This window comes from Panthera leo, chromosome B2 (assembly GCF_018350215.1).
Source record: "Panthera leo isolate Ple1 chromosome B2, P.leo_Ple1_pat1.1, whole genome shotgun sequence".
Lineage (NCBI taxonomy): Eukaryota > Metazoa > Chordata > Mammalia > Carnivora > Felidae > Panthera > Panthera leo.
The window spans coordinates 108,712,494-108,733,538 of record NC_056683.1 but is presented as its reverse complement, the minus strand read 5'-3'; the positions used below and the strand labels follow the sequence as shown (position 1 = coordinate 108,733,538).

Sequence of the window (21,045 nt, the reverse complement as noted above, 5' to 3'; positions counted from 1 at the left end):
TGTCCATAATAGTTATTGCAAGCTTTCGCCAGTTTTAGCATGGGCCCTGCTCTGCTCTGGCCTACTTTTCTCTCAAGAGGAGACCTTGCATCCCACTTCACTAAGAAAAGCAGAACTTTACAGAGATGAATTCCCCAGATGTCCTTCTTCTAAGCATACAATGCATGTTTATATGTCCTTATCAATATTCCCTTTCTTTGGGCTGCACTGAAGAAGTATTCTTTTCCAGATTGATCTTTGTTCTTGATTTTGTTCCTCTCTGATGTTCTTTGGGGTTTTGTTCCTGTTTTAGAAAGGGGACATTGCTTCGCTTGTTATTGTGTCTCCCTTTTTGTTGGTACCTTCCCCTGCATGCTCTGAACCTGCTTATGTATCTTTCAAATAGAAACCTGAACCAGTTCACCTGTATCTTACTTCCCTGCTTCCCTGCAGAGAAAACTCTTCTAAGTATCCTAAATATATCCAAGCCCCATTTCTTTACCTCCTATTTACTTTTCAACCATTCTTTCTTATATTTTCTCATCGTTGTGAGGAATCATAATTTCACTGGAAATCCTCTTTTTTTTGGTATGTTTGTACCCACAAGGGTTTTGCCCTTTGCTTTTTTTTTTTTTTTTTTTTTAAATGTTTATTCACTTTTGAGAGAGAGCGAGGGAGGAACAGAGAGAGAGGGAGACAGAATCCAAAGCAGGCTCCAGGCTCTGAGCTGTCAGCACAGAGCCCAACATGGGGCTCGAATCCACGAACCTTGAGTTCATGACTTGAGCCAAAGTCGGATGCTTAACCAACTGAGCCACCCAGGTGCTCTGAGCACTCGCCCTTTGCTCTTGTTTTCCTCCTCTTAGTCTACCTGTTCTCTCTTGGGGGATCATGGTTTCAAGTACTACATACGTGTATGATGACCCTGATATTTCAGTCCACCACTTTTCTGAATTTCAAATTCATATGCTTATATCATACTTATAATATCTCTGGGTGCTCCATGGGCACTTTAATGTTAAAATGTCAAGGACTAAAATCACTTTCTTCTGTATCTTTACTGGTTTCTCCCTCTTTTCCCCTTTAGAATTACCTAAATAGAATAAAAATTCACTGTCTACACAGATGTTGAGTTAGTAACTTGAAGATTTTGTTGTTATTTCACAGTCCACATGTAGTTCTGTATAAGGCCTACCTATTGATTTAATTTTCTGTACATTTATCTTTCTGCTCTTCTCCATTTTTGTTGTTGATGCTTTTGCTCATGATGTTTTTAGTTTTATTTCACGCCTTTACCTTCTTCCATCTATCTTTTATGCTATCATCAGGGTTAGTTTTTCACATGCATATTTGATTACTTTCATGCTTACAACCCTTTAATATCATTTCAGTTGCCTCTATAATAAAACCCATATTCCTTCTGCAGCTTAGTCCTCTGTGATCTGCCCCTGCTACCAGCTAGCCTCTTGTCTCTGCCACTTGTCCTCCTCAAGCTCTGGTCATACTAGACTATTTGCCGTACTCTGAATTGGAAGCCCAGTTTCATGTTTCTTACTGTTCTTTGACATCAGATAGTTCGAGGTCTTATATAAGACAGATACTGAGGAGATCTTGAGTGTGTGGATGGATGAATGAATGAATAAATGAATGATATATTTTAGGTGTATATATTTTACAGATTCTAATTTTATTTACTAACATGGTTATAAATAATCTTCATAGTATTAACTTTTAATTGGTAGAATTTAAACAGTGATATTTTCTAATGACTTTCTCCCTTTCTTATTTTTGAAGTTCCTCTTGATAACAGGTGATAACTCTGACAATCCTATGCTATTTTGGAATGAACACTGTATGCATGTTACACTTTCCTGAGCTTAAATTTGTGATGAATGCTTTTCTGCAGAGATTTAGGTGTTATAGGATCTTAGGAAAGATAATTAACTTTTTTTTTTTTTTTATACCATCAGAGTCTTCATTATAGACTGCAACCCTGTTTAATGTTCAGAAGGGAATGAAGATAGGTACTATTTAAAAAATACATTAAAATAAATGTATTTGTTTGCTTCTCTTTTAAGGGAACAAACAGAAAACCTTCTACTACTCAGGACAAGAATTACAATATATTTATTTCATTCACTCACTGTGCCTTTTAGGAAGATTATTGATCTATACACAAGGCAGACGGCTATTTCCTATAAAGCTGAAGAATAGAAAAGGTATGTACAATTAGGAGAAACAAATATGTTTAGCTGGTAAGGTGGTTGAGCTATGAATTGCTGAACTTTGGAGATTTTGCATGGTGTCTTCTAGGGTGTGTAGCAACATGGTTTTTAGTCTACTGATGGCTTGTACACCTTTAAGTGTTACAATTCCTTTTTTCAGTATGTGCTTTTCCTTACATTATAGTTTTTTCTATTCAGCCTTTATTGCTTCCCTTATTTCCCCCTGTCTTTCAAAATCCTAGATGTACTGAACAATCCAGATCTGGATTCAGAACTAGAAGACCTCATTTAAATTATAGTTCTCTTATAAACTGGCTGTGACCTTTGGGGAAAATCATATAACCATTGTTTTTTTACTCTATAAAAATGGAATAATATCAGTGATGCTGAGCTCATACAATTTTTGTGATGGTCAGAGATGAGTTTTCAGAATACTGTATTTGTGTTTTTGTTTTATTTTAGAGACAGCGAGTAAGCATGAGCACAAATTGGGGAGAGGAGAGGAGCAGGGAGGGAGGGAATATCCCAAGCAGGCTCCATGCTCAGCACAGAGCCCAATGCAGGGCTCGATCCCACCACCTGGGGAATCAAGACCTGAGCTGAAACCAAGAGTCAGGCACTCAACTGACTGAGCCACCCAGGCACCTCCACAATACTGTTCTATAAACTGCAAAGCCCTGTACCATTTAATATATTACTATGTTACCCTAAGCCCTATTTTTAAAGTTTTCTCCATCAACTTCAGCACATGCTATTATTTTGCCTCCTTTAAAACTTTATACTAGGAATATAGTCGAGAGATCAGCAAACTTTTTCTATAATGTGCCAGATAGCAAGTATTTTTGGTTTTGTGAGCCACATACTGTCTTTGTTGAATATCCTGTATATTTGTTTATACACTTGCTCATTTGTGCAAAATAATGATCACAGCATGCCTGAGACTCTATCCTTAGGAAGGCCTTCTTGCAAGGTTTCACTCTAGCTCGCATGTGGGAACTTGGATTTCTCACTGTTCCCAGAACTGTTAAGAGTGGTCCACTGTGCCTATGTAAACGCTTTGCACACATAGTATAGTTCATGCTGAATATTTGCTTTCATTCTGGGAGTCTGGAATCCTGGTATGTGCTACGCAGAAGGTGCTTACGTCATCAGCCCCCGTGGAAAGCTTGGGCACTGAGTCTCTAGGGAGCTTGTTGGTAGCCAGCATTTCACATGTGTTGTCACAGTTTGTTGTTGGAAGAATTAAGTGTATTTTGTGTGACTCCACTGGGAGAAGACCCTTGTATGTTTGCACCTGGTTTGTTTTGGACTTCACCTCATGCATTTTTGCTTTGTATCCTTTTGTTGTGATAAATTGTAGCTGGCAGTACAACTATATATTGAGTCCTCCTAGCAAATCACTGAATCTGGGCATGGTTTGGGGATCCTTGACACACTTTACGTACCTTGAAAAGTGTAAAACAAAACAAAACATTTTTAGCTTGCAAGCCTTATAAAATTAGGCCATAAATGCTATTGTTTGCCAATTCTGTTACGGAGTATCTTCACTTTGAACACTTCTGTACTGTTCTCTAGTTGTTTTACTTAAGTTTTTCTCCTTGGTTATGCTGGCTGTGAGCTCCTTGACAGAAACTGTTTTATGTACTTGTATATTCTGTGGACGTGTAACTCGAGGCATAAATGAGCACTTACAGAATGGACTTTCAAGATAAGAGCTGCCATTTTTATGGGTTATTATTGAACTTTACAGAAATAGATTAATAAACAATCTGTGATGTTATTGTAGGTATTTAACTGAAGTTTATATGTCTGTCATCTATAATTTAGCACTTTATGTTGACTTTTAACATCGACTTTTTGGCCTATCAAATGTCACAGGCCATCTCAAAATTCAGTTTTGAGAGCTCTATTCTACTGTATTAGTGTATGTCAGCATTTAAGTTTTACGTGTGTGTTCACTAGAATCTTTAGGTAACGATTCTGCATCAGGGCTTGGTGAATTACAGCCCACGGGCCAAGTCTGGTACTGTTTTGTATGGCTCATGATCTAAGAATGGTTTCTATATTCTTACAAGAATATTTTGTGACCTGTGAAATAAAATTAAAATTTTGATGCAAAGTCTTATTGGAAAATTACCATAATTGTTCATTTGCAGATTATCTGTGGCTACTTTAGTGCTACAACATCAGAATTTCATATTTGTAACAGAACCAGAAACACTTTGGCCACTAAGCCTAAAATATTTACTAGAAAAAGTTTGACACCTGTTTCACAGTTCTATATAGATAAGTTGGCTGGACTAACACATTAAGCTGAATTTTATCATTCCTAATAAATTCATAGTCCTGATCAGATCGATAGATCTTCCTGTGGTAGGTTTATATTAAGTGACTGGTCCAACATCAATGGTAAAACTTCACATAGCACCTACTGTATTATTTTCCTTGCCATCTTTTAACTTGCCATTAGACAAAACAGATTAGGCAGTTTGTTTTTCTGGAGTCTTCTGTCTTGTGTTCTAGCCCACTTCTCACTGATTTTACCACAATCTCTGAAAATTCAGGAGGATGGGAAACTCAGTTAAATTTTTTTAAGTTGTAAATATATACTAGAAAATAATCTTTTTCTTTCTCCTTTTTGAAGATTTAGTATCCCTTACAGATCTTGTGGTTTTGTTTACCCAACTTATCTATTACTCACCAAGTTGTCCAAAGATGACATCTGCTGCACATCTAGGTAATTCTGCTTCTATTTTAAATAGAGTAATAGAAATATCTAAAAATACGTAATATTCTGTTGTCTAGATGTTTTGAGTGACTGACCTAGTTTGGTAAAGAGGTTTCCTAAGATGCAGTATTATTCATAACAAATCGCATTGATCCTGGAGTAAACCATGAAATCTAATTTTGTTTATTGATGTTTTAAGATATTCCTAATTTATTTCCTTCTTATGTAGAATCAATTTTGCTGAGAATTTTAATGTCATTCTTAAGAAATGCTATTAAAGGAAGTTTGCTTGATAGGTACTAATGTGTTCTTCTTTGCTGTTTTCTGTCCTGTATACTTTTCTGATGTTTTGATCAGCCTGCTTGTTTTAGGTCACATTTAAAACTTCAGATCTTCTCTTATTAAAGAATAGAGCAAAAACAAAAACTTCATTTTTCAATAAAATGACTCTTAGTCAATGTTCTAAGCCTGGAAGTTACCGTAGAAATGCTGGCAAAATTCTGAGTTCAAGTTAATCAAAGGGAAAACAAATCTTGGCCATATATGTTAGTGCAAAATGCAGCTACTAATTAATTAGTATGTTTCATTTATGCAGTTATACCAGCTTATTAGTCTTAACAGTGGCTCTCAAACTTCTTTCTGCCTTTATAGCATTTCCGTGTTATAAAGATGTAGCTTAGGTCCCCCTGCTTAGTGCTCCTACAACATACTGTGTTTCTTTTATGTTAAAAATGTTCCTTCTTATAATTACTTGTCAGTGGCTTGATTTACCATCTAGTGGACTTTTTTTTTTCTATTTTTTGTCTTAGTTATGCATGTCTACAGTGCCTAGCACAATGTCTGACACATAGTAGGCACTGGTAAGTAGATAAAAGAATGAATGAATGAGTAAATGTCTGTATGCTCATCAGTAATATCTCTCATTGCAAACAGGGTCTGGAACTGATTGAAAAAGATCACTTTTCATTTCTTTTTGTCAAGTGTTGACTTGAAGTCTTAGTGTGTTCAGGGAGTAAAGAATATTGTAACATAAATTAAGAATTTTGGTGTTACTTTTAATATTCTGTCTTAAAATCTTATGCCGTTAACTTTTGGTTCCTTACTTTCTTGTAAAACAGTATTTTGTGAGCATATTAGGTCAAATAACCTGAAAATATATTGATTTATGAAACCAAAAAATATCATACTCACTTTAGTGACTATTCCATTTGTTAGATTTATATATATTTGTATTTTTTTTTGTACATATTTTAAAGGAGAATCTTTACAGTGCTCATTCATTTCACTGGTTTTATGGTAATATATATAAGTAGTAGTATATTAGTATTTGAGGAATTTTCTCCCCTTCTTGCATTTTTGGTGATTATGTTTTACTCTAATTTTCTACCAGGATGAACACTTCAATGCATATTTTAAGAAAAAGAAAAAGTGAATACAAGTAAATGTTTGCTGGGAGGAGAAAAGTTGTAAATTTGTTTCATACCACATCCTTACTATTAAGCAGTGATTTAATGTCAAATAGCAGATGATCTTCTGTTGTTTCTCAGAATTCAGATTTGTCATTCACTTCTTTAAAATTAACTTGAGGATATATTAAGCTAATTGATCTTCCCCTAGGTTTCAGGTTATGATTTGGCAATCCTTTGGGCATTGAGTTGGGTAATTGTTTGTTTGTTTTTAACTATTTAACTTTGATGTTGATCTTTTTGGAACAGCAATGGCTAACTCATAAATAAACTATATTAAGTTCTTAATGTTTAAAGTTCTAATTTCTAAAAGAACTATTATTTTATCAGATAATTACTCTCCTGCAAGTATGGTGACTGAAGTTCTTCAGATCCTCTGTGATCAGAAAGAATGTGCAATTGAATGCTTGTATAACAACACTGTGGTTGAGGCACTTCTTCAGCCTATTCATAACTTAATGAAAGGAACTAAGGTTGGTATTTACTAAAAAGGGTCTCTTAAATGGGTATTAGGGAATATTCAGTGGGACTTTATTTCTAAATTTCATGTATTTGAAATATTTATTATATCATCTTTCCCTATATGCTTTTTTGCTGACATAAATTTTTATTTACTATTAAATCATAGTTTACATAGTTGATTTATTCATTATTGACAGTGTAGGGGGAAAATACATATAACATCTTAATTTTTTTTCTAGTCAGGCCTAGATCTGATTATAAGGATTGAGAGAAGTTATTAAGCTATTTGTCTTGTAAAATTAGTAAATCTTGTGAATGTTTTGTTTTGATAGTAATTTTATAGCCTTTAGATTATTTTTCTGAAGAGTCAGCTCTGTTTTATATGAAGAAATAATATTTTAGAAAAAAAACTTCTACATGTTCAGAACTGGGATGTTCATATCTCTTTACATTTTGTATGGACTGTTTCTTTACGTTATATAATTTAGTGCTTACAACTGAGGCTGAAAGAAGTAAATTACTCAAGGTCAGAGTAATTTTAAATTTACACATTTAACAGGTGGCAGAATTGGTATCACTACCAATACTGCTATATGTCCACTTCTGTGACTTAAGTTTTGGGGAGAATGACTTAAATCTTAATAGGCTAAAGGTTTTGCCCTTCTAGGTCTGTGTTTTGTAGTGTTTTTACTGTTTTCATCTCCTTTGCCCACCCCTCAGTGGCTGGGAACTGTTTACCCATCTATGTATTCATTCTTCATTGTTCATTCAGAAAACATTAAACACTTATGTGAATGTGATACAAAGTATGGGATTCTAGGAAATTAAGGGGATAGAATTTTGATTTTTATGGTCAGCCTTAGGAAGATAAATAGAGAACAACCAGTAGAATTCCTAATACAGTTTAATGTATATAATATAATAATGTAATAAATAATAGCAATAGTAATATGAAATATAAACCATATACCAGAGCTGAGAAATGTGCTTTTGGATTTTGTGTCAGAGTTTTTGTTTGTCTTTGCTTTCATATATCTTCAACTTTTTATTTTCCTTTGGCTTCTTTCCTTTCCCTATAAATATGCCTGAATCTGTCTCATAGTTGGGATGAGAAAAACTCTTGATCATCAGTGCACGTCTTTAGCTACCACCTAATATCTGGTCTCTTTAACAATAGCTTTTAATTATGTTGGACTGCCATTGTTATCCTGGCTCCCTCTATTCCATCATGTTTTCCAAACATCGTATTATGATCTTACCTCCACTACATCATTGATGCTACTTTGATTGCAGTTGCTCATAACTTCTTAAACCTGTAACTAATTACTGACCACTTTTCAGACTGTTATTTACCTATTATTATTAACACAGTAGACCACTTCTAGAATTGTTGACCTGGCTTTCCTAAAGTCCTATATATTACTCTTATCCCTGTCTTTCTAATGATTCCTTCTCTGTCACCTCTGAGGGCTCCTCTTCTAGGTCTCTGCTGTCTTCAGTGAGTCAGAATCTGGTTCACTTTCTTTTCTCTCACTACACTTTTCCTAGGTGATTTCCTCCAATTCTGATGATTAGATGCATAGTTAACTTTTTTTTTTCTTTTAAAAAGGTTTATTTTTGAGAAAGAGCATATGCATGTGAGCAGGGGAGGGGCAGAGAGGGAAGGAGAGAGAGAGAATCCCAATCAGGCTCCATGCTGACAACGTGGAGCCCAACGTGGGGCTCGATTTCACAAACCTTGAGATCATGATCTGAGCTGAAATTAGGAGTCAGAAGCTTAACTGACTGAGCCACCCTGGAGCCCCTGTTAACTTCTAAATTTAGATCTCTTCAGCTCCAGATTTGTCTTTAGATGCCTGTTGAACACCTTTTTTGAATTATTCCATGTGAAAATCAGACTCACATTTTCAAAAAATTAGTTTTTGGCTTGTCACTTCTTTTCTCTCTCTCTCTCTCTCTCTCTCTCTCTCTTTTTTTTTTTTTTTTTTTTTTTTTTTTTTGTTCTTGCTCAGTTTTTTTAAGCTTCCTTGCATTTCCCTGCATGGTAAGTAGGACTGCTATATATCTAGACTCCTTCCTCATTTTTTTCATTCCATTGGTAATTAAGCCCTAAAGACTTGTTTTCCTACATATCTCTAAAATCCATGTATGTCTTTTAATCCCTGCTGCTACTGATTTTGTTTAAGCTCTGATAATTCCTTGCTTGGAATACTGAAATAATTTTCTAATTTTTTTTCTAGTCTTTCACCTTTCTAGCCTGTCCTCTGTATTGCCACTAAGACTGTCACGGTGTTTTCCTGCTTGTTCCTTGCTAGATACATTTCAGACTGTCTAACTAGACATTAGTCAAGTTTTCTGTTGTGTCCTACCTATTTTTTCCCATGTATTTTAGTTATAAGAGATTATTTGCATTTTTTGAACAAGGTTTCAATATTTCCCTATGTTTGTATGCTTTCCCCTTGCCCTGGAAAGTAGTGGTCTAGGTGGTCTTCCTTTCTTCAGACCATAGTTTATTTTTTTTTTCTCCTAAAACTTCTAGTTCTCCCTGGAAAAGCTTTCTTTCTCTTATATTCTCATGTTATGTACTTCTGTACTTACATTGGAATTATTCTTGAGAGTAAGAAACAGCCCTCTGGCACATGGTAGACATTCTGTATTTAACATTAAAACATTCAGCATCACTCATTGAGCCAGTACTGTATCACTGGCTTGTGCTAGGTGTTTGAAATATAGAAGAGATTAAGACCTATACCTTTCTTTGAAGGAGTGTACTCTAATAGGAAAGACAAACTGTTAAAATACTGAATGAGGAGCAGAAAGGTTTAAGAAGGTGTATGTAAGGGGGGTGCCTGACTGATTCAGTAAGCAGAGTTCAGGGTTGTAAATTTGAGCCCCATGTTGGGTAGACAGATTACTTAAAAAAAAATTTTATTTTTCTTTAAAAGAAGGTGTATGTATGAGAGAAGGAAAGTATTCCAGGCAGAGAAGTTGTTTTAAGAAAGATACTTAATATGAAAGTAAGAGATAGTATAATAATGCCTAATATAATGATGAAATATTCAGGTGAATATACCTGACTCCTTAGTTAAGCTAACTCACTGAATTTATTAGGATATGTTGGTTGCAATGTTTAGATACTCAGATTTCTTATAGAGAATATGTGTATTGGCAGCTGTGCAGGTACAGACAAGTAGGTCGGCCCCAGAGAGAACAGAATTTTAGTAGACTTAGACTTCCAGATGGGCTCCAGCATTAATATGACTCTAGTATTTGCCTTGTACTAATTTGCATAGATATTTTTAGTATTTCTATTTACAATTAAAAGTGAAGAAATATGATTGGTTCAGGCCATGTTTTCCTCATTAGATGACATCATTCACTATTGGCCATCCCATGAATTGCTTGTCCTTACTCAGACCTATAATTTATGACCCAGCCAGTTGCAGGAAGGGGTGATGTTCCTTAGAAATGATGGCAGTTTGTTAGAAACCATATATAAAAAAATTAGTTTAGATATTCAGGAATCCAGTGAGTGGGAAGTAAAGAGCAAAGTGGAAATAGAGGAGCTACTGCATCTGTCAAATAGAATTATATATAAAACTGTAATGGGAACAGCAGGTCCCTCAGCTGTGTTCATAAACAATAACTGGTTCGGGTAAAAAGCCTGTATATATTTGTCTTATCAACTGTGCTAAGTGAATATAATCTAATGACACATTTAATTCAGACATAATTCACAACCAAACAATCATTAACTCTCTTTTTGTTGTGGTAATATAACTTTGTTAGACTACACTACCCCCCTTGAGTTTTAGTTTGTGATGTATTAACATGTCATAAAATTATGATTTGTTATCTTTTTAATGTACAGACTGCTCCAAATTGCTCTGAAACCGCTTTAATTCACATAGCTGATATATTGGCAAGAATAGCATCTATAGAAGAAGGACTTACCTTACTTCTTTATGGAGAAAATATGAACTCTCCTGGAGAAAAAAGGTACATGTCTATGCTTTAAATTTGTGGAATTTTTAGCATATTGTCTCAATCTAATTCAAAGTTTCCAAAAGGTTATGCAATGCGTAATAATGAAAATCAGGGTAACTATTCTAGGTAGTTAGATTCTGATGAGCCACTAACAACGTAGTAGATGATCTCCAGATTCTAGTAGTAACCAGGATTGTGGACTATACAGGCAGAGTAGGCCTGATGTCAATAACTTCAAAATAAGAATAGGAGGATTCATCCCATATGGGATGTTTTTGCTCCTTGTACTTTTTCAGACTTCTAAGACCACCCATGATTGATTCCAGTCAAACCACACAAAAGTACACAATGGAAAAAGCTACCCTCGCTCAGTTCCATCTCTGGCTTAACCAATGGTATTTTTGTTATGCTTTTAGACCTTCTCTGCACTTATAATAATGATGTATAAAACGTACATTCATAACTAGAATTTTTGTTTCTCTTCATAAAAATGTCATATACATTATTCAGTTTTCCTATGTGTAACCATGAGCATCTTCCTAGATGATGAATGAAACACTATTTTTGATAGCTCCATGGTACTTTTTTAAAAAGTAAGTTTATTTATTTGAGAGAGAGTGAGGGAGGGGCAGAGAGAGGAGGAGAGAGAGCTCTCCCATGCCAGCTCTTTATGGCCAGCACAGAAACTGACACGGGCTCAATCTCATGAACTGTGAGATCATGACCTGAGCTGAAATAAAGAGCTGGACGCCCAACTGACTGAGCCATCCAGGTGCCCCTGGGTGAACTTCTTTTTAAGTTGACTTTCAGGCATTTCTTCTGTTTTCAGTCTCACTTCTGTCTCCAACTCCAGAGATGCTTGGTTCCAACAATTTGAGTTTTTTGAGAGGTTTGATGAAATAAATTGTGTTCTGTTTTCTGTATTGTGGCTGATCATTCAGTTTTTCCAGGTCCTGAATTACTTCTTGTTTTTTTCACATTCTAGAGTATAAAAAATTGTTACTATCATATCCTTTCTTTTCTTCTTGACAGCTATAAAAGCCTTCTGAAAATTCTGTTTATTTTGCATTTTAGTATTTTAAGAGGGTGCAGATGTGAGTGTAGGTGTTCAATCTGCCATACTCAACTGGAAGTATTTTTCTATACAGATAACAATTCTTTTGTAAAATGAGAAAGACTAACCTTTTGTCACGAGTTCTAAAGTTTCTTTTTATTGTCCATCACTTCTCTATTTCAGTTTTTTTGTTTTGATTTTTGTCTTTTTTTGCTATATAGACATTTAATTATATAATTAGTTTTTTCCCAGTCATTAGGATTTCTACATTTTTTAAAAAGTTTTCCTTAATTGAAGTTAAACAGGTAAGACATAAAATGTCCATTTCTTCTGACTCCCCATTGTTCAGTGGTTGTTTCTGATATTATTATTTATATTGGCCAAAGACTGGAATCGTCTCAAATGTCCAGTAACAAGAGACTGGTTGATTAAATTATGTTTGCACAAAGGAACACTTAGCTCTGCAGTGGGAACATGGAATTTTTTATGTATTGCTGTGGAGTTGTCTTCAGAATATGTTAAGTGAACAGACAAAACAAAAGAATGTTTATAGAATGCTACCTTTTATATGAATAGAATATGAATAAACAAAAACATATTTGTTGATATTTTTCAAAAGGAGCGATGAAAGGGTAAACTGAAAAGTAATAGTTTTCGAGGAAGGGAGAAAAGCATGTGGATGGGGAGGTAGAAAGGTAAGACATGTACCTTGATTGGACCTAGATTTGACTTTGGAATCATGTATCTGATTTATATGCTAAATGTAAAAGTCAAAAAGAAGAGTTCAAATTTTGAAAAAATTAAAACAAATGGAAATAAGAGCATTTAACTACCAATCAAGTTAGTTACCTACCCATGCAAAAAATTACTTCAAAGTGACCTGATTTGAACATTTCTAGTGGGATATATAGGGTTAAAAAAAAAATCACAAAAATAATCTTAATCTGCCTTTAATATATTCTGAAACTATTATGCCCATATTCTAAATAAAGCAAATAAGTAATTAACATCATAAGAAACTAGAATTTCAACAAAAATATGATATTAAATTTATATTTATAAAATAACATATATTAATTTAATATATGTTAAATTAAAATTAAATTTATATTTAAATTTATATATAAAATTATATATAAAATTAAATTTATGTAAATATAAAATATATTAATTGAAATTTAAATTCATAATGGAAATAAATATTTCTCTTAAATTATTCTTTAAAAAATTTTTTTTTGATATTTACTTATTTTTGAGAGAAAGAGGGAGACAGTGTGTGAGCAGGGGAGGGGCAGAGAGAGAGGGAGACCGAGTCAGAAGCAGGCTCCAGCCTCTGAGCTGTCAGCCCAGAGCTCAACGTGGGGCTTGAACCCATGACCTGTGAGATCATGACCTGAGCCGAAGTTGGATGCTCAACTGAGCCACCCAGTCACCCCATAAATTATACTTTTCTTAGCACTGACAGGCTAGAAGTAATGATAACCCCTTAGCAGACTGTGGTCTCTAAATATCTAAGGTTCCCCCCCCCCCCCCCCCCCCGCCCCCCCAACCACAAAAGGAGGAAGGGATCCTTGAAGGTAGTTGTTTCTGGGTTGGGTTGGGAAATGTGCAAGGTGATCCTGGGATATCTTACCATTCTAGAAAGTAAGGAAATTATCTAAGACTAAAGATGTTGTGTCAAAAGTACCCCAAGCTACCAGAAGGGGCCTCCTACTGATTGAAGATGGATAATTTAAGAATTAAAAAAATAGTTACTTCAATGGTTAACATACATAAAGCATACAAACATAGTTTTAAAAAACATACTAAAATTAAAGAAAACCTCGTCAATTACCCATTGAAGTTGTGAGGACACCAACTCCTTTTGTAAATTGATTAAAAAAATTTCAGATGTGTTTTTTTATTCTTTCTTGTACCAATTGTATTTTAATATAACTATTAAGTTACTGAAGATAAAATTCTTCATAGAAAGCTTTTAGTTAATAAATGCAAGATAATTAGAAATCACCATTTGGTAATTCCTAATGAAATAGTTCATTTAGGAAATTATCCTGAATTGATGCTAAAACCATTAGGTGAATGGCTTGATGAGAGGAGGACTTCCTACTGGAGAGCTTAGGCTTCTACCATCTGACCAGTTGATTTTTAGCACCACCAAAATTAGGACAACAATATGTGTCTCATGATGCAGTCGGAGGTACACAGTAGCAACCACCTATAAAGTTATTTTTTCCGGGAAAAAAAGAAATTGAACCTTAAGCCTCTAGATATAATTATCAACTTACGGAAATTATGGGGGAGTAGAGGAACACATTAAATAACACCATAAGGAAGCAGTTATCCAAATAATAGTATGGATAGGAAAAATAACTTCATTTCTCCAAATCATTGGCATAGGTAAAAAAAAAAAAAAAAAAAAAAAAGAAAGAGGGAGCCTAAATAATACAATAACCTCATGCACTGCATGAAACTTGTTTGAATTTTGATTTATACAAACCTGTTATAAGGACAACCTTACGACAATTAGGAAAATCTTGATATGGGTGGACTATCAGATAGATTAAAGAATCATAGTTTGGTGGGGTATTGGCACATAACATAGAAACCTTTATCAGTTAAAGATGTACGCTAGGTAAAATGATGTCTGGGATGTAGCATATAATATTTCAGTAGAGGTGGGCAGAGGGGGAGGTCAGGATATATAAAACAAGACTGGCAAAATGTTAGTAACTGTTAAAGATGTATGGAGGGGTACATGGAAGGCCCTATCCTAAAGCTAGAAAGACTAAACGTGTGCTGCTGTGGAGCTAGATATCCTGGGTTTGAGGCCTGGCTCTACCTCTGACAAGCCTTGTGGTATTGTTCAAGTTATTTAATTCCTGTAAGCCTTAACTTTATTTGTTTATCTGTTTAAAAAATGAAGAGTATAGTTTATAGGGTTATTGTGAGGATTAAATGGATTAATACATTTGAAATATTTAGAACAGTACTTGGCATATTAAACATTTACTATGTTTTCCTTATCTGTTATTACTATTAATGTGTCTGAGATTCTGAAATACAGGAGCTACATCCTATTAATGGCAGGGGAACTCAGGATTTTGTTTTCACTATAATCAAGTGAAGTTCCATATGGCCCGGGACCCATGGTGTCTATAACCTGTTAAGTGTATAGTTTTGCTTTTTCCTATCTGTATGTTCTTTCCTTCTAGTCTCCTGAAACTGCTAATTATTAGACACCTATCTGTACATAGGTGGGAACAGGAATATTGACATGTCCAAGAAAAGCTAGAGGACTAAATGGGAAGCCAAGCAAATGCAAAGTTTATGATACAATTCGACTTTTTTGGTAGTACTTGATGAGGTGATGATTTATAACCTTGGAATAACTTTAGTATCATGTTTTAGTTCTACAGGTGCTCATATAATTGCCCAGTTTTCGAAAAAACTTCTTGATGAAGACATTTCTATTTTTTCTGGTTCGGAAATGTTGCCTGTGGTTAAAGGAGCTTTTATTTCTGTGTGTCGTCAAATATATGGTACATGTGAAGGCTTACAGGTGTTAATTCCTTATAGTTTGCATGAGTCTATAGCAAAAGCATGGAAGAAGGTAAGAATTTTTAAGCTTTTCCTCCCCCCTGAAAATCTTTACTTCAAATATAGTCACTATAGTATTATCATAATGCAGTTAAAATCTTTTACTGGCACAAATATGCCTTCTTTAGTATCACAGTACTTTAGGGAACAGAATGCTTTCTAACTTGGTACAGGATGCCTGTACCTCATCTCCCACTAAGACAAAGTTCTAGGACCTAACTACATTTCAAAGTCTTTTCTTGCAGGAGAGCCTTTAGATAAATTATATTTGCATAAAATGACATCCTTTAGAAGCTGTTTCTGAGCAACTTTTATAGCCAGCTGGGGTTTTGTTATGGACACTGGAGATAATGTTGCAAGAGTCAAATGTAGTATGTATCAGTGGACTAATAAGCCTTTTTTCCTCACATTTATATGCTTCATTTATAAAATATTTTACATAACATTTAATTAAAAGCCAAATAGCTTAAAATTTGAAGGTGATTTAATTTTAGTTACATTAAGGATCAACTATAAAAACGTATCATGAGATCTTACGAGTAATCAATAAATAATGTAAATTAATCTGTTATATTTTAGACAAGTTTGCAATCAGAAAGAACTACTCCAGTAAAGTGCTTGGAATCTGTTTCTTCAGTAAGCCAGGAATCCCAAAACCTGTAAGCACAATTGAATAAACTTATCTGTTTTTCTACATTTGCTGAAATAATTAAAAAATGAGAATATAATTAAACATTGTAGCAAAAATATACCTGAAACTAATATTACACTATGTGTTAATTAACTGGAATGTAAATAAAAACTAGAAAAAAAAAAAAAAAAGGACTTTATAGGAAGGTGACCATATACATATAGGATTGAGGAAAATTACACCTACGGGGAACTTTTGGAGATACTTGTACCTTACTTGTACCTTACATCTAGCAATATTTATTATACTTGCTTCATCCTGTCTTTACATTTTGGGTTAAGAAACTGGATCTGTTATAATGTTTCCAGAAAATACAGAGAATTATCAAATACTAAATTTTGGAAAGCTAACTAGGGAGTTCCATAGGAATAAGGTGATTTCAAATGCCAGCAAAGTCTATTTATATTTAAATTATGATTTTTCAGAATGTGTGGGAATGCATTTTAATTACATTTTGGCATAAGGAAATTATTTAATTCAGTATTTATACTAATTTTTAATTTAGATATCTCCATGTATCTTCACAAATACCAATAGGACATGGAGTCAAATTAGTGATGGGAAAAAAATTTTTTTAGTTAGTATCTGATGACTAATATATTTGCATTCTCTTCTTAGTTGTTGGCATGCTCTAAACAGATAATAGAACGTTTAGGGATATTCTTAAGAAAAAATAAATCAACATTTTTTTTGGATAGGCATAGTTTTAACTAAAGAAGTCTAACAAAAAGCCTTTTTTAAATTTCCTTAACAATGTAATTGTTCAACAAATAGCTAATTTCCTAAAAATTAGCTATAATTTTTTTTCTGATTGTTGTCATAAACTTAATTGCCATTTTTTTGTGTGTGGAGAGAAAAACATTTCTGCAGTTTTTGAGGTAGTTTTTAGATGTTTTCTTTGAGGTCTCCTCTGATTTCTCATCTTCCTTTGATTCATTCAGCCATGTGCTAGACCAAGGGCTTGGACTTCTGAGGATACCTATATCTTAAGAGCTTATTGTGTAGGGTAGAATACAAATAAATACAATGTGGCAATATGGTATACTAAATTTATATGATGGGGTCATGAAGGGTTTATTGGGAGGCAACTTGTGAGGGAAATCTTTTTGGAAGAAGTTGTTAAAGTAAGTTAAAGAGAATAGATACTAACCTGACTAAAAAGGGGGAAAATGTTATTTCAGATGGAAGAAATAGTATGGTCAAATAGGCTAAGAAGAGGGAACGTAATTAATAGTCAATACATTTTACTCTCCGTAGTATTTTTAGATTCTGAAGTTAGAGTGTGAAAGAGCTAATAAATTATATGCCACACTTCTTTCCTGAGCTGTCAACCAAGTAATAGAGATAAAGAAGTCAAACAGATCAAAACATTGAATATATACAGGCTTCCTAAGAGCTCAAGAATTTGATTTACCCTTCTGTCACAATGGTTAGTGGACAGTCATAGGCTTCCCTCTGAGGCAGAGCTTAACAAAGAACAGACTTAACTACACAGTAGAACAGAGCAGAATGTGTGCTTCCTACAGGAAGCTACCTAGCTGGATCACACAGTAGACTGGGAGAGAGGCATTACTTAACCAGGTGTGCTTAGGACATTCTCCAGATCTCCTGAGTCCCTTCTTCCATGGAGACTAAGTGATTAGGTGGTAAGAGGCAAGCAATGTTAAAATGGGGAATGTGTGCTCAGTGTAGAAACTTGATTCTGGAGGAAAAGGAGGTTCCTACAGTGTATGATTCTAATGTCTTAGAAATAAGATTTAATAGACTTTTTGATAATAGAGAGTCAGAACTGTTGATTTCATTTTTGTCAGCAAAATTAAATTACCTCATAGAATTGAATGTATTTTGTTCTTTTGTGTTAATTGAAAAGTTGGAGATAGACATTATTTGTTCCTTCGTAGTTTGCTAAAATTGGAGTGTAAAACCATGTGGACCAGTTAATTAGACTGTTCTAGTGTCAGTACATAGATTCCTGATAATGTTTCTTTTATTTTAATTCCAGTATAATTAATATACAGTGAGTGTTAAGTTAGTTTCACGTGTACAGTATAGTGATCCAACAATTCCATATTATTACTCAGTGCTCATCATAAGCACACTCTTAAACTCGTCACCTATTTAGCCTGTCCCCACATGTTCCTACCCTCTGGTAACCATCTGTTTGTTCTCTGTAGTTAAGAGTCTTTTTTGGTTTGTCTCTTTTTTGTCTTTGTTCATTTTTTTTGTTTCTTAAATTCCACATATGGGTGAAATTGTGTGGTATTTGTTTTTTCCAGCTGACATATTTCACTTAACATCATACTTTGTAGATCCATCCATGTGGTTTCCAGTGGCAAGATTTCGTTGTCTTTTATGGCTGAGTACTATTCCATTTTGTGTGTGTGTGTGTGTGTGTGTGTGTGTGTGTGTGTATCACTTTATCTGTTCATCTGTTGATGGACATTTTGCTTCCATGTTTGGCTATTGTAAATAATGCTGCAGATAACATAGGGGTGCATATCTTTTCATATTAGTGTTTCTGTGTTCTTTGTTAAATACCCAGTAGTGGAATCTTTCATTTTAGCCATTCTCACAGGTGTGAGGTGATATTTCATTGTGGTTTTGATTTGCATTTCCCTGATGAGTGATGTTGAATGTCTTTTCATGTGTTGGTTGGCCATCTGTATGTCTTTGATGAAATGTCTGTTCATGTTTTCTGTTCATTTTTTAACTGGAATATTTGGTTTTTTGGTGCTGTATACATTCTTTATATATTTTGGATACTAAACCTTTATCAGAAATATCATTTGCAAATATCTCCTCCTATTCTTTATACCTTTTTTGAATCTGAATAAATAACACTTCTACTCTTAGACACTAGTTTCTAAATAATGACACCAACAGTAAGATTGATATGATAAAGGTAAAATTAACAGTAAGTTGGTAAAATTCTTATTTTTGAACCTTTGACAGACTAATGTTAGGTATTTTGAGCTTATACTTTCTGACAAGCATATTTTGGAGATTCCCCCTCCATTTTTCTATTTATTGATGCTTACAGTACTGCAGAGAAGATTAGCAACATTTATATAGTCATCATAGGGGATTGATGTCTTTTAAATTTAGGCTTTGGATTGTAATCCCAACTGAAATTTCTACCATGCTATTTTGGTTGATAGTAGGGAGTGCAGTGATTGCAAACTATGTGGGATCATTGTTAGTGTGACCATAGAGAAGAATATAATTAGAGGGAAAACAAGGTGCCCAATCTGCCCCAACCAATCATCAAGAGTTAGAAAACTTGAGGGTGAAGTAAGGGGGGTGTCTTTGATCTGTAAAACTCCGCCCATGATCCAAAGAAATAAACACCTGAAACTCAATATCCATGAAAGTGTCTAACCCTCTATAATATCTAACCATTCAAAGAAACAAGTTCTCATAAGCTAACAAAACTGTATTTTTTGCCATTGCCCTTATCTCAGTACCAACAAACACATTCAGTGGCTTGATTTTTCCATTTCAAACCATATCTTCTCTATAAGTGAAAGAAAATTAAATGTTAAGATCTTGGCAGAAAAGATAAAATTATGTCAGTTTTCTGTAATTTTTCAAAATTATGGGATGCACTCTCTAAGTTTTTCGCCTCTGTTAAGTTTTTTGGAGGGGTGGGAGTCAAGGTAGACTTTAAAATGCACTTTCTTTTGGGGCACCTGGGTGGCTGAGTTGGTTAGGCATCTGACTTTGGCTCGGGTCATTATCTTCCAGTTCACTAGTTCGAGCCCCATGTTGGGCTCTATGCTGACAGCTCAGAGCCTGGATCCTGCTTCAGATTCTGTGTCTCCTTCTCTCTATGCCCCTCCCTCACATACACTCTCTTTCGAAAATAAACAAACGTTAAAAAAATTTACAATTTCTTTAATGGCTAATGGTTATTCAGGTTTTTTTGTGCTTGAGAGACTTTTGATATTTTCCTAAAAAATGACTTTTTCTTATCTAAACATATACATTTTTTAACTCGTTTGAAATATTCTTGTATGATTAAAAAATTCTTTAGCTGTAATTATTTATTTTTTGAGTCTTAGTATTTTTATGGCTGTTTTCCTCCCTTGACTATTTTATTGTATTAGTTTATGCAAAGACCAGGTTTGGGTTTTACTAATGCTGTTTGCATCTTCTCTCCTTTCCTCACTTCTGTAGTACAGGAAAGTAAATGAAAAGGGGAATGAGAATGGATGTTGAAAGAAGCAATGCACCTCAGCCATGCTAATTTTAATATATTTTGATATGTAGTACTTTCATATTAAGCTCTTTTAAATATTTTAAAAACTTTCTATTTTGATTTTACTATTTAACCCATGAAATGTTTTCAATACAGTTGTTTCCAAACAGTTATTTTTACTAATATATTTTTTTAACTGTTGACTTCTAATTAATTTATATTTTCAGAGGACCTGGATTGCATGATAAGTATCCTTTTATGTTGGGTGAGATTTTGTGATACAGTACAGGGTCATTTAAAACCCAAATCTGTCTTTGCTTAAAAAACCTTACTTTGTTTTCTTATTTGAAGCACCTAATTTTTCTTTTCAGTCAGTTATTAAATTTATAGACATTTACTGTTTTTTGCTGTTTGTTGAAACTTGTAGCTCATTCTTTCTCATAGGCTCACATTTTCCCCCATAGTAAGTTTCCAAATAGTTTTCCTTTAATTGTTCTTTAAGGGTTTGAGAGAAGTAAACTAGTCTTCTCTTTATGTCTGAAATTGACCATTTCCCCTCCAATCCATGCAACCCACTCCTATCTAAACTGCCCCTCTTAAAGGGTAGTTTATAGTTTATCTGGGTATAAAATTTTTGATACACAATTATTTCTCATCA

General features: G+C 34.1%; 1 protein-coding gene across 4 annotated transcripts in view; it reads left to right on the top strand.

The window, feature by feature from the left end:
* Positions 1 to 21,045, top strand: part of TBC1D32 (TBC1 domain family member 32) — a 200,423-nt gene that overhangs the window by 49,492 nt on the left and 129,886 nt on the right. For 3 of the 4 annotated variants that reach the window (XM_042939718.1, XM_042939716.1, XM_042939717.1), the window contains exons 13-18: positions 2,058 to 2,198; positions 4,849 to 4,941; positions 6,729 to 6,871; positions 10,732 to 10,859; positions 15,310 to 15,511; positions 16,078 to 16,157. In XM_042939718.1, the coding sequence (XP_042795652.1) occupies positions 2,058 to 2,198; positions 4,849 to 4,941; positions 6,729 to 6,871; positions 10,732 to 10,859; positions 15,310 to 15,511; positions 16,078 to 16,157 (787 nt within the window). The remainder of the gene's footprint in view (positions 1 to 2,057; positions 2,199 to 4,848; positions 4,942 to 6,728; positions 6,872 to 10,731; positions 10,860 to 15,309; positions 15,512 to 16,077; positions 16,158 to 21,045) is intronic. The other variant, XM_042939719.1, reaches the window with a different exon arrangement.